Here is a 22,991-nt window from a genome sequence, read left to right on the forward strand (position 1 = left end):
TATTTATTCAACCCTAGCGTACATGTAGTTTCAAAACTGCTAACACATATCCTTGTGAGAAACGTATTCATTCACTGGAGTACAGTGTTTATATAGCATTTTGGGGGCACAGAAATATCTTATCTGGTGTATATTTTACACTTACAGCTCATCCCCTTAGGACCAGACACATTTCAAGTGCTGAAGAGCCACATAGGACCAGTGGCTGCCATATTGGCACGGATCTAAACCACCTCATGTGTAGCATCTGTTTCCTTTCCTCTGTGCTTCTACATGCTTTCCCCCCCCCCCCTCCCTTTTGCTGCTTCTCATTTGCAATACAGAAAATTTCACCAGATCCTGTTTGATTCTAGGCCCTTGACTGGGAGAAACACACTGTCTTAGATGTGTCTGGTGCACAAAGACATCTTTTTATTTTATTTTTTTTGAGACAGAGTCTCACTCTGTCGCCTAGACTGGAGTGCAGTGGTGTGATCTTGGCTCACTGCAGCCTCCGCATCGCGGGTTCAAGTGATTCTGGTGCCTCAGCCTCCCAAGTAGCTGGGATTATAGGCATGTACCACCATGCCCGGCTATGGCACACAAAGACATTCATGTGGCCAGTGGAGAGGGGAGATGCAATCCTGACACAGGGTTGGGGTTGGGGAACATGGACAGGAAGCTAAACTCCATGCACATGATGAAGCACTTCCAGATGTCAGAGCCATGCAACAGTTGTGGCTCCTCAGTCACCTGGATCACGATCTCCATTCTCCTGTACTTGTCTTACCACCTTGCTGCAGCCACCTGCAAACTGCTGTTTGGACCCAGAGCCTGTAATCATCAGCTGAGCTTGTGGGTCTGAGCCCCTGATCAAGCCTAGACACAGAGAAGTTCAAAGGCAATATAATAATTTTTAGTTTGAATTTTTTTTTTTTTTTTTTTTCCTGAGACAGTGTCTTGCTCTGTCACCCAGACTGGAGTGCAGTGGCACGATCTCAGCTCACTGCAACCTCCGCCTCCCAGGTTCAAGTGATTCTTGTGCCCTAGCCACCCGAGTACCTGGGACTACAGGCACGGGCCACCATGCCTGGCTAATTTTTGTATTTTTAGTAGAGACGGAGTTTCACCGTGTTGGCCATGATGGTCTCGAGCTCCTGACCTCAAGTGATCCACCTGCCTTGGCCTCCCAAAGTTCTGAGATTATAGGTGTGAACCACTGCACCTGGCCTGTTTTTTTTTTTCTTTTCTTTGAGATAGAGGCTCTCTGTGTTGCCCAGGCTGGAGTGCAGTGGCGTGATCTTGACTCACTGCAACCTCTGCCTCCCGGATTCAAGCAATTCTGCCTCAGCCTCCCGAGTAGCTGGGATTACAGGTACCGTCTGCCACACCCAGCTAATTTTTGTATTTTTAGTAGAGACAGGGTTTCACTATCCCAGGCTGCTCTCGAATTCCTGACCTCAAGTGATCCACCCACCTTGGCCTCCCAAAGTGTTGGGATTACAGGTGTGAGCGACCACGCCCGGCCCTATTTTGTTTTTTAATTAACTGTCATGAAAATGCACTTTAATGTTTTCAGAAAATAATACAGGTTCCCAAACCGGTGTAAAATTTGGGATTTATAATACATTTGTTCAGGAGAGATGAGTCATAAAGGTTAACGTTTGAGTGAAGACCTTTTGTTTATCAATTTGTATGTTTCTTGAGTGCCTATTATGAACTGAGTTCCTATTATGAATTTATTGAATGCCTATTATGAATTATGAACATTGAGGGCCTATTATGAATTATTGAATGCCATGATAAGGTGTTTCTATTCATAATACTTTGCTTTAAAAATGTACTGTCTTTTTTTTTTTTTTTTTTGAAACAGAGTTTTGCTCTTGTTGCCCAGGCTGGAGTGCAATGGCACAATCTTGGCTCACTGCATCCTCTGCCTCCTGGGTTCAAGCGGTTCTCCTGCCTCAGCCTCCCGAATAGCTGGGATTACAGGCATGCACCACCATGCCCGGCTAATTTTGTATTTTTAGTACAGGTGGGGTTTCACCATGTTGGCCAGGCTGGTTTTGAACTCCTGACCTCAGGTGATCCACATGCCTGGGCCTCCCAAAGTGCTGGGATTACAGGCATGAGCCACTGCGCCCGGCCAAAAATGTACTGTTTTTATATCACCAAACAAAGGCTTTTTGGTTTCGTTGTAATCACATTAATGTTAGCTATATATTTGAGTTACATAAGCTCCATTTGTTGGCTAGCCTAGGACCCTAGCTAAATTTAAAGCATTGTGTCCAGGTACGGTCACCTGAGGTCAGGAGTTCAAGACCAGCCTGTACAACATGGCAAAACCCCATCTCTACTAAAAATACAAAAATTAGCCCAGCATGGTGGTAGGGTCCTGTAATCCCAGCTACTCGGGAGGCTGAGGGTGGAGAATCTCTTGAACCCAGGAGGTGGAGGTTGCAGTGAGCCAAGATTGCACTACTGCACTCCAGCCCGGGTGACAGAGTGAGACTGTGTCTCAAAAAAAAAAAAAAGTGTGTGTGTGTGTGTATATATGTATATATATGTGTATATATGTATATGTGTATATATGTATATATGTGTATATATGTGTATGTATATGTATATATGTGTATGTATATGTATATATATGTGTATATATATATGGCATTGCTTTGATTTTCAGGAAGCATGGACCATTAACTGAATTGAGAATTCCAAAATTTCCCCTCTGGATCTCAGTTTCACCATAATAAATTGAGGGAGTTGAACTCGATTTGTAATTTTCAACCCAAATCAAAGTGATGTCCTCTTTCACAGTGATGTCCTCTTTTTTTTTTTTTTTTTGAGATAGAGTCTCGTACTGTCACCTGTCACCTGGATTGGAGTGCAGTGGCGCGATCTCTGCTCACTGCAACCTCTGCCTCCCAGGTTCAAGTGATTCTTCTTGCTTCAGCCTCCCAAGTAGCTGGGATTACAGGCGCCTGCCACCATGCCCAGCAAATTTTTTTGTATTTTTAGTAGAGATGGGGTTTACTATGTTGGCCAGGCTGGTCTCCAACTCCTGACCTCGTGATCCACCCTCCTCAGCCTCCAAAGTGCTGGGATTACAGGCGTAAGCCACCACGCTCAGCCGATGTCCTCGTTTAACAAGTAGTTTATAACTCTCCTTTTACTATTTTAAAATGATGCTAATATGTAAGAGATAATGAAACTTTTCTATATACATAGTTTCAATAAACATCAATATAACATCCTAACTACAATATAAAGTAGAAACAAAAGGGAGGTAACCTTTAATAAAATATGTATTTAGGTATATATTTCAGTCGTTGTCAGATGCTTGCACCCATGGGTATAATTATTGTAAATGTGGCAACACATGCATATAAAAATAGTATGCACTGGTGGCTCTAATACCACATAACTCTAAATGATGCCATGATTTTCTGAAATGATTAATTTTGGCAAAATTCCAAGCCAAACATGTACCATTTTCCTTCAACTGACATGGTAGTTGTGTTCTTGGGAAAAAATATCAGCGAATATTGAAACCGTGTAAAAATACTTTATCTGTAAAAGGGAGTTAGGGCTGGGTGCAGTGGCTCACGCCTATAATCCCAGCACTTTGGGAGGCTGAGGTGGGAGGATTACTTGAGCCCAGGAGTTCAAGACCAGCCTGGGTAACAGAGTGACACCCTGTCTATTAAAAAAAAAAAAAAAAAAGCCAGGCGTAGTGGCACGCCTGTGGTCCCAGCTACTGAGGAGGCTGAGGTTTGAGGATCGTTTGAGCTTGGAAGGTCGAGGCTGCAGTGAGCAGTGATTGCACCACTGCACTCCAGCCTGGGCAACAGACAGAGGCCTTGTCTCAAAATAAAATAAAATAAAGGTGTGGCTGAGTTAGAATCTAGGCTCAGGTAATCATAAGCAGTTTTGCACCCACATGAAAGTTGAGTGGGGCATTTGAAAGAGTTGTAAGACACTGTACAGTTCTCAGTTCTCCATTGTGTGGATCTCCCTGTGCCTTGCAGGACATCTCTGTTACTCAATACCAGCAGCGTCGCTGCACATTCTCATTGTGCCCCCTAGAGGGTGCTGCTCCTCTTGTTGAGAACAACTGGACTAGAAGATCGAATTGCCGGCCGGCTTGATTTCTTTTTTGAGTCCCTGCATGATTTTTTTTTTAATTTACATTTTTATTGTTTATTTTTTTAGACGGGGTCTCACTCTGTCGCCCAGGCTGGAATGCAGTGGTGCGATCTCGGCTCACTGTAGCTTCGACCTCCCAGTTCACGCCATCCTCCCACCTCAGCCCCCCAAGTAGCTGGGAGCACAGGCACGCGCCACCATGCCCCGCTAATTTTTGTATTTTTTGTAGAAACGGGGTTTCGCCATGTTTCCCAGGCTGGTCTCGAACTCCTGAACTCGAGTGATCCACCCGCCTCGGCCTCCAAAAGTGCTGGGACTACAGGCGTGAGCCACCGCGTCCGGCCCCTTCATGAATTTTTATTGAATGAGACCTATCATAGGGTACTGTGTCATGGATCAAGAAGTCTTGTATGTTTCTACATTTGCTTCTTGTGCCTCCATTATTACCAACGTTAGAGACCTGTTTACCTCATATGATACTATGAGAATTGCTGTCTTATAAAAGATTTTGAAACTCTAGAATGTAAAGAATACAGGATAATTCATTCATTTTAAATGGGTTAAAAATAGTTTCTACCACTTAGTTATCTTTTCGCATTTGTCATTTTGTTCTCAAATATGCCTTAGGATTTTTAAATAATTTTTTACTTTCCTACGGAAAAGTAATGTGTGTTGTGGTCTGTTATTTCCAGTAGATGGCAATGTTTGGTGCAAAAAATGACTGTATAGCAATTGCAGATTGCCCTGGCCCTCTTTGTACTTAAAATCCAAACTTCATAGTGCGTGTTTGAAAGTACTGCTCTTTTTTTTTTTTTTTAAATGATACGAATTAACTGAGTTAAACCAATGGATAGGCTGGTAAAGAGATGCATGTAATTCAAATTTTCACAAAATAACTTACATTTTACTGTTGCAAAAATATTTTTTAAAGGAGTTCCTAGAAAAATGCAACAATATTTTAATAGAAGGCTAAGTTCGTTCATGAAGTATTTACCTTTTGATTTATCAGTTCTATAAATTATGATTTTCTTATAGGATTTTTTAAAAAATAATTTATTTTGAAACAGTTTCAGACTTACAGAAGAATTGCCAGAATAGTACAAAGAATTCCAGTAGTCCCTTTAGCCAGATATCCCGACTGTTAACACTGTACCTCATTTGCTTCATTGTTCATTCTTCTGGGTGGGTGTCCGTTATCATTAGTCTTTGAATCTGAGAGCTAGAGGTTGTCTAATCACCCCTAAACACTCCAGAGGGTACTTCCTCAAAACGAGGTCACTCTCCTACCAGCATACAACCCTCTGAATCAGGAATCAATACTGTCCAATCCATATCCATCCATGCAGATTCTACCAGGTGGTCAACAGTGTCACTCTTTCCCTTTCTGGTTCACAGTCCTATCCAGGATTATGGTTTTGGTCTCCTGCGATCTAGACTAAGTTCGTTAGTCTTTCATACCCTTGAAATTTTTAAAGGGTACAGACATTACGTTCTGTATGATGACTATCATCTTGAGTCTTAAGGATGTTTCCTCATGACCAGATATCTGCATTCTTGGTAGGAATACCTGAGGAGGCACATGATGCTAACCTGTCCCGTCACTGGTAGTGTTAACAATGGTCATGTGGTCATCAGGATTTACCTCAAATCTATTGTAGGATTAAAGCCCATTTTAAAAAAGCTTTTTCTTATGTTTTTATTTTTTTTTGTTTAGGCTGGGTGCGATGGCTCCCGCCTGTAATCCCAGCACTTTGGGAGGCTGAGGTGGGAGGATGGCTTGAGCCAAGAGTTCAAGACCAGCGCTGGCAATATAAAAATTATCTAAGAGTAGTGGTGGTACATGGCTGTAGTCCCAGCTACTTGGGAGGCTGAGGTGGGAGGACCACTTGAGCCAGGGGAAGTCGAGCTGCTGCACTCCAGCCTGGGTGACAGAGCCAAGACGCTGTCACAAAAAAGAAAAATAAAAAGATAAAAACATTCGTAGTAATTTTTTTCCAAATTTTTGTTTCTTTAATCTTTTTTTTCTGGCTTATTTTTCGTTCATATAAAACTCATTTTAATTAAAATCTTTCATTTGGGTTTTTATTTTTTAAAAAAACAACATATAGTGACTTTCTTCATATGCCCCAAACTTCATAAAAAAAAATCCAAAGATATTTCAAGCATAGCTTGGCCAATCTGTGCCTGTATTTTTCTTTTGCTAAGATCATGCCATGGACTTGAGGGGTAATAACACTGCAATAATGGCTTAAGTATTTATTGGGGGTTATAATTTTTTTTTTCTGAGATGGAGTTTCGCTCTTGTTGACCAAGCTGGAGTGCAATGGAGCGATCTTGGCTCACTGCAACCTTTGCCTCTTGGGTTCAAGCTATTCTCCTGCCTGAGCCTCCCGAGTAGCTGGGATTACAGGCATGTGCCACCACATCTGGCTAATTTTGTATTTTTAGTAGAGACAGGGTTTCTCCATGTTGGTCAGGCTGGTCTTGAACTCCTGACCTCAGGTGATCTGCCCGCCTCTGCCTCCCAAAGTGCTGGGATTACAGGCATGAGCCACCGTGTCCGGCCGGGGATTATCATTTAAGATCATAATATATTGGCAATATCTTAAAGCTCTTGACAGGTTGAATTTGATCACACATCAGCAGAAACAACTTCATTCATAATTGTGTTTTCTCATGTTTTATTCAGTACTGAAAACTACAACATAAAAGAAAATCTTTTTTTTTTTTCTTGAAACAAAGTCTCACTCTGTTGCCCAGGCTGGAGTTCAGTGGCACAGTCACAGCTCACTGCAGCCACAAACTCCGTGGCTCAGGTGATCCTCCAACCTCAGCTTCCTGGGTGTCTAGGACAATAGGCACTCACCACCAAAATAATTAACATGCAAAAAATGTAAAATACAAGAAATGGGCAGGGTGTGATAACTTGTGCCTGTAATCCCAGCACTTTGGGAGGCTGAGGTAGACAAATTGCTTGCGCCCAGGAATTTTTTTTTTTTTTTTTTTTTTTTTTTTTATTAGTGTATAGAGCTTTATTTCTTATCAAAGGCATATTGCATTAAAAAGTATTTGGATTTCTGACAAGTGATACCCACCCCTTAAGTGTCAGATGGCAAAGTATTAATCTGCAACATGAGACTTCAAATAAACATTTAGCCTTCTACATAATATATAAGACCTGCCGTGATGGTTAATACTGAGTGTCAACTTGATCGGATTGAACAATGCAAAGTATTGATCCTGGGTGTGTCTGTGAGGGTGTTGCCAAAGCAGATTAACATTTGAGACAGTGGGCTGGGCAGACCCACCCTTAATCTGGGTGGGCGCCATCTAATCAGCTGCCAGCACTTCCAGAATATAAAGCAGGCAGAAAAACGTGAAAAGGCTAGACTGGCTTAACCTCCTAGCCTTACATCTTTCTCCCATGCTGGATGCTTCCTGCCCTAGAACATCGGACTCCAGGTTCTTCAGCTTTTGGGACTCGGACTGACTACCTTGGCCTATTGTGGGACCTTGTGATCATGTGAGTTAATACTACTTAATAAACCCTCAAATATATGTATGTATATATATCTCCTATTAGTTCTGTCCCTCTAGAGAACCCTGACTAATACACCTGGCTTTTTTGGCTCCCACATCTCATTGTAACTTGCAAAGGAGATGGATTCTAACATTTATTGAACTTTGCTATGTGCCAATTACTCTGCTAGGTGTTTTATGTACCACTATCTCATTTAGTCTTTATAACAGTTTTATGAAGCAGACATTATCACTTTTTTTAAAATGAGGAAATAGGCTTAAAAATAACTTGTGTCTGGGAGCGGTGGCTCACGCCTGTAATCCCAGCACTTTGGGAGGCCGAGGCGAGTGGATCACTTGAAGTCAGGGGTTTGAGACCAGCCTGCTCAACATGGTGAAACCCCGTCTCTACTAAAAATACAAAAAAAAAAAAAAAAAATTATACAGGTGTGGCGGCGCCCAGGAATTTAAGACCAGCCATGGCAACATAGTGAGATCTCATCTCTACGAAAAACTAAAAAATTAGCTGGGCATTGTGGCGCACACCTGTGGTCCCAGCTACTTGAGAGTCTGAGGTGGGAGGATCACTTGAGCCAGGGAAGTCGAGGTTGCAGTGAGCCGTGATCATGCCACTGCACTCCAGCCTGGGCGACAGAGCAAGACTCTGTCTCAAAAACAGAAACAAAAACAACCCAAAACCAAAAAACAACAACAAAAAACAAATGATGGATTAAGTAGTTAAACAAGGTTTTATAATCAAACAAAATACTCTAATAACAAACCTATTTGCAGAGGGTGGAGTTGGTGGGTTGCAGTGAAGCAAGTTGTCTTTTAGTTGAATTTAAGTAATATCAATAACATTTGTATATTTGTATATGGTGAAGACTTCAAACCAAATAGACAAGGTATAAGTAAATCTCTCCCTTCCTTTACCCTCCAATTCCTACTCTCTCTATCTAACAGTATAAGCATTATTTTTTCTTATTTATCCTTCCAGAAAAATATTTGTACCTACAAGATATGTATATCATATTCTTGGGAAAAAGTGGAATCTTGCCACACATACTTTTCACCTTTCTTTTTCACTTAATGCTATTTCATAGAGATATTGTCACTTATAGATGCACATCATTCTTTTTAATGGTTGCATATTATTTGCATGGATTACCATAGTTTATTCTCATTGTGATGGGCATATTTGGTTGTTTCTAGGTTTTTAAATTTACAGACAAAGCTACAGTGACTCTCATTATATATACTTTTGTGTACCTTTGCAGATGGAAATATGATCAGGACAAAAGGGACAAAATGAAATGAAGTATGGGGTGGATTTAGGGTTACAGAAAAGTAGTAGCAAAGAGATGGTATTATTGGTGAATAGCAGCAAGCTAAAATTATTTCCTCCTAGTCTCTTTTAAATGAGGTAGAATATTAGGAAATGAAAATAAGAAGGCTGGGCATGTTGGCTCATGCCTGTAATCCCAGCACTTGGGAGGCCGAGGCGGGTGGATCACCTGAGGTCAGGAGTTCGAGACCAACCTGGCCAACATGGCGAGACCCCATTTCTACTAAAAATACAAAAATTAGCCAGGTGTGGCTCATGTCTGTAATCCTAGCTACTCAGAAGGCTGAAGCAGGAGAATCGCTTGAACCTGGGAGGCGGAGGCTGCAGTGAGCTGAGATCGTGTCACTGCACTCCTGCCTGGGTGACAGAGTGAGACTCCATCTCAAAACAAAAACAAAAACAAAAAAGAAAAAAGAAAATTAAAAAATGTCAAAGTAGATCATATATAATTCCATGAAGTTAAAAGTAAAGAAATGGAGAAAGTACATGCAGAATCGTTTTTCCATTGGTTTCAGGATTATAACCAGCAAAAACTCAACTAACATTTGGTCATATGATTTTATATTCCTGTTTTAGGAAAGCAAAACTGTCAAGTGGGCTTCTAAGTGGGATTAGATTTTGGAGTCTCTGCCTCATACTAATATTCAGTGGTTTAGGTAAGCACTTCATGAAGTAAAAAGTAAGTAGTTTTGAGGTAGAAATGTAAATATATATATTTAAATTAACGTATTTTGTTATCACAGATGATCTTGGGTTACATCTTTTTCCTTCTCCTGTGACTGTAGTTTCCTCTCTCCTCTTCTCCCTTCCACTCCCCACATACACAATGAAAAAAAAGATAAATGTGTTTTAAATATGTTAATATTTATGCTGAAGGGAAAGAGCAATCTGAAATGTCATGGAGATACTACATCTGCATGGAATGAATATGGGGGTGGGGAGTCAGCGAGATATGACTGTGGAAGTTGACACTGTGCAAGAGATGAAAAATAAAATGGAATGGAAGCTTCTGTTTGTGAGTTCAAAAAGTTCAGGCACAGTAGAGAGTTAGGAAAAATAGTAACCAGCTGGTGTAGAGGAAGGTAGGGATGTCATAAAAATCTGGGAAGGGATGAGAAAAGGGTGAAAGGATTTCATATGACAAACCCACAACTTCAAGTGGCTGTGTAATCAAGGCAGGTCATATAGAGGAGAGGATCGTATGGAGATAATGTCTGCCAGTGAAGGACCATTTACTCTTTTTAGTCCCTATCGTGATGCTATGGTAGGCTCTGAGCTCAACAGTGAATAAGGCAGAGGACATGCTAGTGGATCCAGAGTGAAAGGACTTGATTCCTCAGGAATCTTCAACAGGATGAAACCACAGAGTTAGAAGCCTGTGACTATGGAAAGAGTAGTTTCACATGGGATGGACTCAGTGAGGGATGGACCGACTGAGAACATAATAATGGATTGGGGCTGTGATAAAGTGCTGAGAGTGGGAGTAGGATGTGAAGTTAGTAACTTAGGAGACTGAACAGAGAAGCTGGTCAAAAAGAAGTGAATTTATCTGTATTGTATTTTATTCCTTGTTGTCTTTATATCCTGTAATAAAGCAATCATGGGTCAAAGGAGATTACAAAAGTAAAAATGAAAGTAAGGGCCCAGTGTGGTGGCTCGTACCTGTAATCCCAGGGCTTTGGGAGGCCAAAGTGGGAGGATCACTTAAGGACAGTAGTTCAAGACCAGCCTGGGCAACATGGAGAGACCCTGTCTCTAAAAATAAAATTAAAATTAAAAATTCAAAAAGTGAAAGTAAGGAATGGTGTGATACTAGGAGTATGGTCTTCTGGAGTGATGATTCTCCTTATACTCCCATTGACTTTAAAATGAAAATACCCTTCCTCTCCTTTCCTTGTTCCTATTATTCCTCCTCCTCCTCCTGCTCCTTGTCCTCTTGCTTCTTCCTATGGTAGCTTTTTCAGAGAGGCTTCTGTTTGGGCAACAGTTCCAATCCCATTTTGTCACGGCCCAGAAGTCTCCTCAGATACAATTTATTTTAAATGGTTTCTCCAAAGGGGTTGTGAAAGTGAAGGACCTCTAGATAGATTATGAGGGCTAATTTCTAGTAGTAGTAATGTAACAACAAATGTACTGTATTTTAGTTTCTGTCATGACTTAATTTACTTACAACATTTAACAGACATTTAGACGTCAGTAGCCTTATTGGCATCTCACTAAAACAGTGCTGGACCTTTCATAGATTCTGGTGAAACTTTTTGTGTGTGTATGGGTTTGGCTGGGGAGATGGGATGGCAGAAGGCATTGGCTTTGCTTTGGGGATAGTTTTTAAGTTTTAGTTTTAGAAACAGTAAGTAAGAGCTGGTAGATAAGTGGTCCTTGGGATCTTTGCCCTGAAGCTGATAGAGTAATAGAGTTAAAGACTATGGCCTTGATCCATTGGCTAAGAAGCCAGTCAGCCATTAGTTCAACCTGTGTCTCCTGAACTTAGGTTGTCAGTTCCATGCTCCCAAACTAAGTTTGTGTTACAGATCTTATTTACTTATTTCTCTTTGGAAAGGTACTCTTAAAGTTTTCTAAAAATAACCTTAAGAATAGTGTTGCTTTTATTACTTTATTTATAATACTCTTTTGTAACATAACTTTAAGTTCACTGAATATATTGATGCATTCAGTCATTGATCTAAATTTAACGTTAGAAAACTGATTTACATAATGATAATTTGAATGTCTTTCTTTTATATGTACGTGCATTTTTTTCAGTGCTCAATTAGGAAGTTTTGAGATTTAACTTCTCTTTTTTTCTTTCTTAAATTTTCTAGTATTGTGAATTCCTTTGTTGTTATTCTTTTCTTATCTGGAATGGTGGCTATCATCATATTAAGGATTCTCCATAAAGATATTATCAGATATAATAAGATGAATTCTCCCATAAGTAAAAATGCATATGTTTGATTCAGCAAATACTTAAGTGCCTATTCTGCCCAGTCTTCATCAATGTTATATTTCTACTTAGAGTATTGCACCTTGAATACAACACATTTTTTATGCCTAGTGATTTTGTATGTTATACCAAATCAGAAAGTACAGAGTTGAGTAAATTTTTTTAAAAGAACAGGGAGGTTTATTAGAGAGTTGTTTGTTATCAACTTTTTGGTTATACTCCTTTTTATGTGTTTCTGAACTCTCAAAATATCATTATTAAAGATTTTCATTGATTAGAAGTATGAGATAGCAATATCAAACATTGCAAAATACTATAATTTAGGTTATACTGTTTATACTGTTTTGACTCTTGTGACCACTTGTGTATTGGTCAGTTTTTAATTGCTATAACATTGGTCAAGTTCCTTATGTAGGTTAAATCATTTTGCTTTCTTCATGAAAAGTAAATCAGTTGTGTGTTTTATGTAATTAACACACTCCCTCGGATGCAAAACTTCGAGTAAGGGAGTGATTCATTTGTGTGGCAGGATCATGTACCTTTCAGAGACCTGCTAAATTCATAATGAGCCATTGGTTTCCAGTTAGTCTGCTTTAAAGGAAAATTCTGTTTCAACTAACTTTCAGAGCTCTTGTAACTTTCTGTCATAGTATCTTGTATGTTTGTTAGAGACTTTCTTATGTGTGGGAGGATGCCCAGCAGGAGTTTGGCTGGAAGATGATTCATGCAGTTGTTTTCAGGCCCCCAAAGAACGCAATGTTGCTGTCAGCCTTCCTGGGTCAAGGAACACAAATTTTGTTTGTTACCTTTATTACTTTAAATGAGTACACTCAGATATGTCTTAAACATTCATAGTAAGCTGCCGGCATATGTTAAACTTTGATTCCTTTGTACAAAGGGACTTGGAAAATTATACCCTAAAGTTAAAGGAAATCTGTGTTTTATAATATTTACATTTCTGTCTTCTCAAATTAAGGATATTAGTCTAAGTATCTTCCTATATCAAGCACCTTCCGTAGCTTCTTTAGTTCTGAATAGTTTATTGTAAACTCCAATATGTATATTCCTTGCTTTGCAAAATAAACGCATTCTTAAAATCAGTACGTGAGCAGAATCATATTTTAAGTGGGCTAAGGGAGTTCATGATTTAAAAGCTAACATTTTGAAATGCTATAGCAAGCCTAAGTGCTGGTCTTTAAGTGCATAAATGGAATGGCATCTGTAGTGGGCTCACAATGGCTGATGAACCCTAGTGCCTTCATTTATAAACTAAAAATTGAGCTTGTCAGTTTTTGATAGCCAGAGTAGTGATTTTCGTAAACAAAGCTGCTGTAAAAAATGGCTCATTAGATGTTTCAGATGTCAATGATAATTTCAAAAATCAGCTTTTAGGGTTATATTTTCCTGAGACCAATTCTCACTTTGATTTTTTTTTCATTCCTCAGCTTGAATAAAAGGAAACAGAAGGAAATTTCTTTGGGGAAAAAAAGAAGTGCTGTTTTTGGAGTGACTACCGAAGTGGGAAAGGGGGAGATACTTTGTGTAATTTTGATTTAGACAGTGAAATTAAGGCTAATTCAACTTATGAAAACTTACTTCCACTTACCTTGAATGGAAAATCAGACTTTTTCATTAAGAAAAAGTGTCAAGTACTTAGCCAAGCAAATAACATTTGCTTGTAGCATCCCTTGCTTGTAGTACTCCCATTAGATAATTGCCTTGTGTGCTGTTTCATATAATGTCTTAATAAGGTTGTGCTTAATTTCTTATGAAGTCCTATGTACTTTTGAGACTATTATTGTTGCTGGTTTTCTATTTCATTTTTGTGCCTTTAAGTCTGGCCTGCCTTGGTTTTCCTTCTCCTGCCAATGGAGGAGCTTTAATGACCTGTGCCATTGTGTTATGGGTCCTTCTGGGAACCCCTGCCAGATATGTGTCTGCTATAATGTATAAGAGTAAACATTACAACTGTTATTATTCCAGGAAGTTGTCGTGTGAAATGTAGAAATTAAAAGGCTGTGAAGTAAAAAATAAAAAAAATTGCATGGGGGAATTTTAGCCGACTTATGAAAATTTAATTGTGCCTTGATTACTCTAAAGTATTTGTAAAGTGGACTAAATCAAGTTGGTAAAGTAACTATTCTGTTTTTTACTTCCTTAGCATTTAGGGGTGTTAAGTGGAAGACAAATGCCTTGCTGACAGCACTATTATGTCTGGGGTTAGTATCTCACGTTCTCTTTTCCTTGTGCAATTATATGCTTCCTTATACTTCATCTTGGAAAAAAACATCGTTGTATACTATAACAAAAAGTAGGAAGGACATGAATGACCATTGTGCTTTGTGTAGTCACAGCATTCCCTTTCTGTTGTATCTGCATTCTTTTTATTTTTTTGTACGTCTTAAGCTTTAGTACAAAGAGATGGTGATGGTGGTGCAGTATTCAATTTTTTTTTTTTTTTTGAGACAGGGTCTCACTCTGTCACCCAGGCTGGAGTGCAGTGGCACAATCTCGGTTCACTGCAATCTCTGCCTCACAGTCTCAAGTGGTCCTCCCACCTCAGCCTCCCTAGTAGCTGGGACTACAGGTGCACACCACCATGCCCAACTAACTTTTGTATTTTTGGTAGAGATGCGGTTTCGCCATGTTGGCCCAGGCTGATCTCGAACTCCTGACCTCAGGTGATTCACCTGCTTCAGCCTCCCAAAGTGCTGGGATTTACAGACATGAGCCACCACTCCTGGCCAGTATTCAATTTTGATCTTTGTTTTTGAAGCAGATTTTATAAATGTTTATCTCAGTTATACATTTTGCATTCTGTCATGCTAGACTTGCAATTTATGCATGACATTTGTTATTCTCCTTGTTGCTGCCTTCAGTGATTATTTCTTCCTGTCTCACCTAGTTACTGCAGCGTCGTTAGTGACTGCAGTTGCAAGGTACAGTCATAGTCAAAGTGAGGGTGGGAGTGATGCTGTGCAGTGGCTGTGAGAGTAGCTTATCTAGTGTCGTAATTATATAGATGCAGAATCTGTAGCCAAACTACGAACTAAAGAGCAACTTGTTCTGGGTCTCACTTGAAGTCAGTAAAAGGGCCAGGCTGTATGTAACTCAGTGTCCCCTCTCCTGCATCCTATCCATTCCTCTTCCTGCAATACTTGACTGATAAAGTGCTGAATTGCTTAGGGTTTTGTCTCCAAATTCCTTGATATGTTTTTGTCTTAGTCAGCTTGGATTGCCATAACAAAACACCATAGACGGAGTGGCTTAAAAACAGGATGCTAGCATAGTTGGCTTCTGGTCAGAGCTCTCTTCCTGGCTTGCAGATGGTTGCCTTTATCCCTGTGTCCTCACATGGCAGGGTGGAGAGAGAGACAGAGAGAGAGAGAGAGAAGAGAAGAGAGATAGAGATAGAGCTGTCTCTACTTATAAGGGCACTATCCCATCATAGGGACCGACTTAGGTCTGAAAAGCCCCATCTCCAAGTATAATCACATTGGAGGTTAGGGCTTCAACATATGAATTTGCGGCGGGGGGGAGGGATGTGCACAATTCATTCCATAGCATGTTTCATTCATTCATAGAAAGAAAAAAATTGTCTCCTTGATATGTTCTGAAGGACCGTCTTTTTGTTTTGTTTTTAAGGAAGTAGTAATGAATTATATCTTAACTGTTATGTGGTACTTAACTTACTATTTGTAACAAAATTTCCACGTCCTTAATGATGGAAGTGTATCATAATAGGAAAAGAGGTCCTACACTAAAAATTTTACAGAGTAAATTCAGTTACATGGACATGATATACTGATTAGTGACAAAATGAGAGTAGATGAATTCATAATGCTCTGTAACTGAGTATAATGCCATCAATGATGCAATTCAGTGATACATTCAGTAACCTGATAATATTTTATCTACATGTGGCTTATTTATCCCTAAACTCCATGGAAATAAGATCATTGAAAGATGAGTAAGCATATGTACAGAAAGAAAAAAACAGGTCATTGATAGAATTGAACATTACAAACTTGCACATTAAATACATGTACCTCAGAATTTTTATTTTTTTTGAGACAGGGTCTCACTGTTGCCCAGGCTGAAGAGCAGTGGCCCAACCATGGCTCATTGCAGCCTCGACCTCCTGGGCTCAAGCGGTCCTCCCATCTCACCCTTCCAAATAGCTGAGACTACAGATGTGTACCACCATGCCTGGCTAATTTTTTAAGTTTTTGTAGAGAAAGCATCTTGCAGTGTTGTCCAGGCTGGTCTTGAACTCCTGGCCTCAAGTGCTTCTCCTGCCTTGGCCTTCCAAAATATTGGGATTACAGACATGACACCACCATGCCTGGCCAGAATTTTTTTTTTTTTTGTGATGGAGTCTCGCTCTGTTGCCCAGGCTGGAGCGCAGTGGCACAATCTCGGCTCACTGCAAGCTCCACCTCCCAGGTTCATGCCGTTCTCCTCCCTCAGCCTCCCAAGTAGCTGGGACTACAGGCACCCACCACCACGCCCAGCTATTTTTTTTTTTTTGTATTTTCAGTAGAGACGGGGTTTCACCGTGTTAGCCAGGGTGGTCTCGATCTCCTGACCTCGTGATCCACCTGCCTTAGCCTCTCAAAGTGCTGGGATTACAGGCATGAGCCACTGCACCCGGCCTTTTTTTTAAAATTATGCTTTTGACTTAACTTAAAATGCACCTAATGCACCCACCACCCCCAATCTTGTAGAGCCATCTGCTTTTTCTATAACTTTTCAAGGGAATTAGAATAGGTGGTCTTACCTGAGGTGATTTTTTTTTTTTTTTTTTTTGAGACGGAGTCTTGCTCTGTCACCCAGGCTGGAGTGCAATGGTGCAATCTCGGCTCACTGCAACATCCACCTCCCAGGTTCAAGTGATTCTTCTACCTCAGCCTCCCGAGTAGCTGGGATTACAGGTGCGTGCCACCACGCCTGGCTAATAAAAATTTTGTGTTTTTAGCAGAGGCAGGGTTTTGCCATGTTGGCCAGGCTGGTCTTGAACTCCTGGCCTCAGGTGATCCACCCGCCTCGGCCTCCCAAAGTGCTGGGATTACAGGCATGAGCCACTGCGCCCAGCCGAGGTGAACTTTTTAATGTATTTATGTAAGTAACTGATGTCCTTGACATTTTTTCAAACGTTTATTGCTTCAAATTCAAGACTCAGATGAATCCGTAACTGAATACGTTTGACAACAAGAGTGCCATTGTGCAAAAGTCATTATACTGCATTGTAATACAAAGAATATCACATGCAAGAATCAATCAGTAAACCATCTACTACTGTCTGCATTATTTACTCAACATCCTTATTGTGGGTTTTGCGGTTTTGTTTTGTTTTTATTTTTACTATATTTAAAGCACAATCCAAAGCACTGTGGAGGAAAGAAGTATAAATTGCTCCTGAAACTTTGCTTTCAAATAATTTATAATCTAGTGGGTTGTTGGGGCAGGAACAGGAGATAAGACATGTAAAATAGTAATAATTCTATTTCATAGTAATTAGGAAGAGTTATCAGACAGTATGTTTAAAATGATGTAGAGTTTCAGGGGAGGAAAAGGTAATTTCTACTTTGGGGCTCCTGGGAAGGCTTTGTGGAGGTAATAATGCTTAATTTATGATTTGAAAGATACTTAGAACTTGGCCGCTTCTGTGCTTGATTCTATTCCCTTCCATTTCTTTCACAGTCTTGTTGAATTCATTACTGCTCCTTTCTTGCATATCTACTTTATCTCTCCACTGAGGCCCCTTTTTTCTGCTTATAAATATATTTGGCTCTTCCCTTTCTACCCCTTGGGCCCACCACTTACGCTTTTTAGAAATTTTTTTGTAAATTTAAAAATGATTATATATTTTATTCCTGAGATAATGTTGCAGTTATCACATAATGCAAAGAACCACACGCAGACATGCTATTTAAATATATACTTATTTCAAAAATTCATTCTTTTTAGTGTACAATGCTTTGAGTTTTGACAAATGCATAGAGTCGTGGAAGCACTACCACAATCCAGATGCTGAAAGATTCCATCAGTCTAAAACTTCCCTCGTGCTAACCCTTTGTAGTCAACCCCTTCCCCGACCTGAAACCCTGGCAGCTATGAGTCTGTTCTCGACCCCTGGAGTTTTGCCTTTTTTAGTATGTCATATAAATAAGCCATAGAGTGAGTCAAATAGAGCCCTTTGGATCTGGTTTATTTCACTTCTTACTTTTTAATTACTGAGTAGTACTCCATTGTATGGGATGTGCCACAGTTTATGTATTCACCAGATGAAGAACATTTAGGTTATTTCCAGTTTTTGATGGTTATGAATAAATAACCAGTTTTTGATGGTTATTTCCAGTTTTTGATGGTTTTTGATGGTTATGCCATAACTGCTGTAAAACATTTATAAAACAGGTTGTTATGTGAACATAAGTTTTCATTTCTCTTGGGTAAATACTTAGGAGTGGAATTGCTCAGTCATATGAAAAGTATGTTTGACTTTATAAGAAATTGCCTAGGCTGAGCGTGGTGGCTCATGCCTGTAATCCCAGCACTTTGGGAGGCCGAGGCGGGTGGATCACCTGAAGTCAGAAGTTCCAGACCAGCCTGGCCAACATGGTGAAACCCTGTCTCTACTAAAAATACAAAAACTAGCTGGGCGTGATGACTCATGCCTGTAATCCCAGCTACTCGGGAGGCTGTGGCAGAAGAATCGCTTGAATCCAAGAGGCGGAGATTGCAGTGAACTGAGATGGTGCCACTGTGTGCTCCAGCCTGGGTGATAAGAGCAAAACTCCATCTAAAAAAAGAAAGAAAGAAAGAAACAAACTGTCCAATTGTTTTTCAAAGTGGTTACCATTTTACATTTCTACCAGCAATGTATGAGAATGCTAGTTTGTTCACATCATTGTCAGCACTTGGTATTGTCAGTTTTGTTTTTCTTTTACTCATTCGAATAGGTGTGTACTGCTATTTAATTGTGGTTTGAATTTGTATTTCTGTAATGACTAATGATGCTTAACATCTTTGCATGTTTTTATTTGCTATCCATGTCTCTTCTTTGGTGAAGTGTCTGTTCAGATCTTTTGCTTGTTTTTAAATTGGGTAGTTTGTTTTCTTATTGAGTTTTGAGAGTTCTTTATATATTCTAGACAAGTCCTTTGTGAGATATGTGATTTGCAAATATTTTCTCAGTGCTTATCTTCTTAATATCTTAACAGGGTCTTTTGCAGAATGAAGGGATTTAATTTGGATGAGTCCTATTTATCAATTTTTTTCATTTATGGATATGCTTTTTGTATTGTATTTAAGAATGCTGCCTCATCCAAGATCACAGAATTTTCTATGTTTTCTTGTAAAAGATGCATAGTTTCATGTTTTATGTCTAGGCCTCTGATCCATTTTCACTTAATTATTGGATATATGTGAGTTGTGGCTCAAAGTTTTTTTTTATTTTGTTTATGGGTGCCGTGTGGTTTCAGTACTAATTGTAGAAAAGACTGTTCTTTTTCCATTGAATTACCTTGGCAACATTGTCAAAATCGATTGCCCATATATGTTTGGCCAGTTTCTGGACTCTGTTGTGTTACATTGATCTATGTGTCTATCAGCTCACAAATATCAGAGTGTCTTGATTGCTGAATTTTTTTTGTTTGTTTTTTGAGACAGAGTCTTACTCTGTCACCCAGGCTGGAGTGCAGTGCCATGATCTCAGCTCACTGCAACCTCCACCTCCCGGATTCAAGCCATTCTCCTGCCTCAGCCTCCCGAGTAGCTGGGATTACAGGTGCCCACTACTACACCTGGCTAATTTTTGTATTTTTAGTACAGACGAGGTTTCACCATGTTGTCCAAGCTGGTCTCAAACTTCTGACCTCAAGTGATCTGCCCGCCTTGGCCTCCCAAAGTGCTGGGATTACAGGTGTGAGCCACTGCGCCCAGACTAATTACTAAATTTTTGTAACAAAATTTGAAATTAGGTGGTGTGAGTCCTCTAACTCTGTTGATTTTTCTTTAAGATTGTTTTGGCTATTCTTGTTTATTTTCCTTTCCATATAAATTTTAGCATCAGCTTATTAATATGTACAAAAAGTTCTGCTGGGATTTTGATTATGATTGCATTGAATCTATAGATCAATTTGTGGACTATTGATAGCTTCATAATATGAAGTCTTCCAATCAATGAGTACAGTATTTCTCTCCATTTATTTAGGTCCTCTTTAGTGTCTTTCATCAGCGTTTTGTAGCTCCAGCACATATTTTGTTAGATTTATACCTACATATTTTTTTCTTCCTTTTCATTCTTTTGTTTTTTTGGTGCTGTAAGTGGTATTTTACAAAACGAATTCCAGTTATTCATTGCAGGCATATAGAAATATAATTGATTTCAACATGTTGCCCTTGTATCTTCTCACCTTGCTAAACTCACTGATTTGTTCTAGGAGCTTTGTTGTAGAGTCTTTGTGATTTTCTGTGTATGTAATTATGTCAGCTGTGAATGGAGACTGTTGTATTTCATCCTTTCCAATCTGGATGCCTTTGTTGATGTTGCCATATAGCACTGACTAGACCTCCAATATGATGTTGAAAAGTGGTAAGAATGGATATCTTTGCCTTGTTCCTGATCTCAGAGGGAAAGCATCTTGTCTTTTACAACTAAGTATGTTAGCTGAGGGTTTTTTATATATGAACTCTGTCAGGTTGAGGATGTTTCTTTCTATCCTTCCTTTGCTGAGAACTTTTTATCAGTAATAGATTTTGGATTTTGTCAGATGCTTTTTCTGCATTTATTGAGATGATCATATGGTTTTCTTTTTTTTTAGTTTATTAATATGGTGAATTACATTGATTTGATTTCTATTTTTGACCAGTTGTGCATTCCCAGGATTAATTTCAATGCTGGTTATCATTAAATTTTCAAGAAAACTCTAAAGTTAATATTACAAGAAGTGGTACTTGAAGGTATGTAATATAATATAAATACAAGTAAAATGCTCTGAGTAGCCTTGTCATGGTTTTTATTCTTTATATATATGGCTAGATACGGTTTGCTAATGCACATAGTCCCTGACTTATGATGGTTTGACTTACGGTTTTTCAATATTATGATGCTGTGAAAGCAATATGCTTACAATAGAAATTGTGAAAGCAATATGCTTGCAGTAGAAATTGTACTTTGAGTTTTGAATTTTGATCTTTTCCTGGGCTAGCAATAAGCTGTATGATACTCTCTTGTAATGCTGGGCAATAGCAGCGAGCTGCGGCTTCCAGTCAGCCACACAACATGAGGGCAAGCAACAGACACTCTACAGTGTACTGTGTTGCTAGCATTTTTGGATGTTGTGTTTTGTGTTTTTGCATCCCATCACGTCTACAAAATGCCTATGCTAGTCAAAGCTATGATGTTTGGTAGGTTAGGTGTATTAGATGCATTTTCAACTTAACGATATTTTCAACTTACAGTGGCTTTACTGGGATGTAACATAGTTGTAAATCAAGGAACATCTGTATTTGTTGAGGACTCCTGACCTGTCCTCTAAATTTCTCATTTTTTTCTCTTGTAATTTTTATCTCTGTATTTTTGCTCTACTTTCTAGATTTTGAATTTTTATATTGATTTTTGTCATTATTGCCATTAGATTTTAGCTCCCTAGAGCTCTTTTTAAATCTCCTTTCTTCCCTCCCTCCCTCTCTCCCTCCCTTCCTCCCTCCTTCCTTCCTTCCTTCCTTCCTTCCTTTCTCTCTCTCTTTCTTTCTTTCTTTCTTCTTTTTTTTTTTTTTTTTTATTTTCAGAGTCTGGCCCCATCACCCAGGCTGGAGTGCAGTGTTGTGATTTGTGCTCACTGAAACCTCCACCTCCCAGGTTAAAGATATTCTTGTGCCTCAGCCTCCGGAGTAGCTGGGATTACAGGCTTGTGCCGCCATGCCTGGCTAAGTTTTTTGTATTTTTAATAGAGACAGGGTCTTACTATGTTGTCCAGGCTGATCTCGAACTCTTGGCCTCCAGTGATCTGCCCACCTCGGCCTCCCAAAGTGCTGGGATTACAGGCATGAGCCACTGCGCCTGGCCTTGTTTTCTTAATGTTCCTTTAAAAAAGCATCTTGTCAGTGTTCCATGAGTGTAGTATCATATTATACCTCTCTTGGGTTACTAATGATAAGTATTTTTTCTCAATGAATAGTATCATTTTCTTCAGACTGACTTTCCCTTTTTGTTTTCATTTCTATCTTTCATGCTACAGGATTTCCTCAAAGGTCTGGCAATGGCTGGTTATATGTACGCATATGATGAAAAGTGTGAGAATAAAATACTAAATGAATGTTATGAGTGTGTAGGGAAGTTTATAGACTTGGAGCTTCACTGTTTGCTGATCTAGGTGCACTGTTTTTAGTGGACCCTCTTCTGTCAATATCTTTAGGGTTTAAGCCTTGAGATAGTAACTTTTCCCAGAGAAAACCTGGAAATTCTAATCTCCTGGCTGAAGGGTTAATGTCTGGCTGTCAGCATTCTGGGAGGTGTCTAGGGGAAAGGAGCCAAGTGTCTTGACATGTGCCATGTAGCTGCATATAGTACCCAAGCCCTTAATCATGTCTGATGTTCTCCAACCTGGAGAATAAACCTCCAGATATATGCTATAGAGTGAGGGAGATGATAGATGTATCTACTTCTCAGAAAGCTTTCACAGAATTCTCTTCCATTAGTCACCCCACCACACTTTACTCACAGATTACCTGTTGCTGCCAGTTTCTGAGCTTTTTGTGGATTCTTTAGTGTAAATTGGGTTGCCTCTCAGCTTTCTCCACTGCCTGCAATAGTTTCTGGCTTCCTTTTATTTTTTTCTGCTATCTGCTCTCCTGTTCTCCCTGTCTGAAGATTGTTTAAAAAAATACTTTTTATAATTTTCCTCTGGTTTCAGAAGAAAGATTAAAGATATGTGTATTCAGTCAGCCATGTTAGCCTAGAATTCACTATTATTTTTTCCACCTATAATAATAAATTGTTGTGATAGAACATTTAGAGATGCAGAAAAGCATAAAGATTAAAATAATAAT

The 22,991-nt window shown here is 39.4% G+C and overlaps 1 protein-coding gene across 2 annotated transcripts in view; it reads left to right on the plus strand.

Annotated features, from left to right (window-relative positions):
* Positions 1-4,191: 4,191 nt before the first annotated feature.
* Positions 4,192-22,991, plus strand: part of LOC129053077 (transmembrane 9 superfamily member 2-like) — a 71,542-nt gene continuing 52,742 nt past the window's right edge. Inside the window, exons 1-3 of one of the 2 annotated variants that reach the window (XM_054545134.1) lie at positions 4,192-7,651; positions 9,569-9,648; positions 14,098-14,155. In XM_054545134.1, the coding sequence (XP_054401109.1) occupies positions 7,560-7,651; positions 9,569-9,648; positions 14,098-14,155 (230 nt within the window). In that variant the 5' untranslated portion in view covers positions 4,192-7,559. Of the gene's footprint in view, positions 7,652-9,568; positions 9,649-9,674; positions 14,156-22,991 lie in introns of those variants that run through there. The other variant, XR_008518202.2, reaches the window with a different exon arrangement.

This window comes from Pongo abelii, chromosome X (genome assembly GCF_028885655.2).
Source record: "Pongo abelii isolate AG06213 chromosome X, NHGRI_mPonAbe1-v2.0_pri, whole genome shotgun sequence".
Taxonomy (NCBI): Eukaryota; Metazoa; Chordata; class Mammalia; order Primates; family Hominidae; genus Pongo; species Pongo abelii.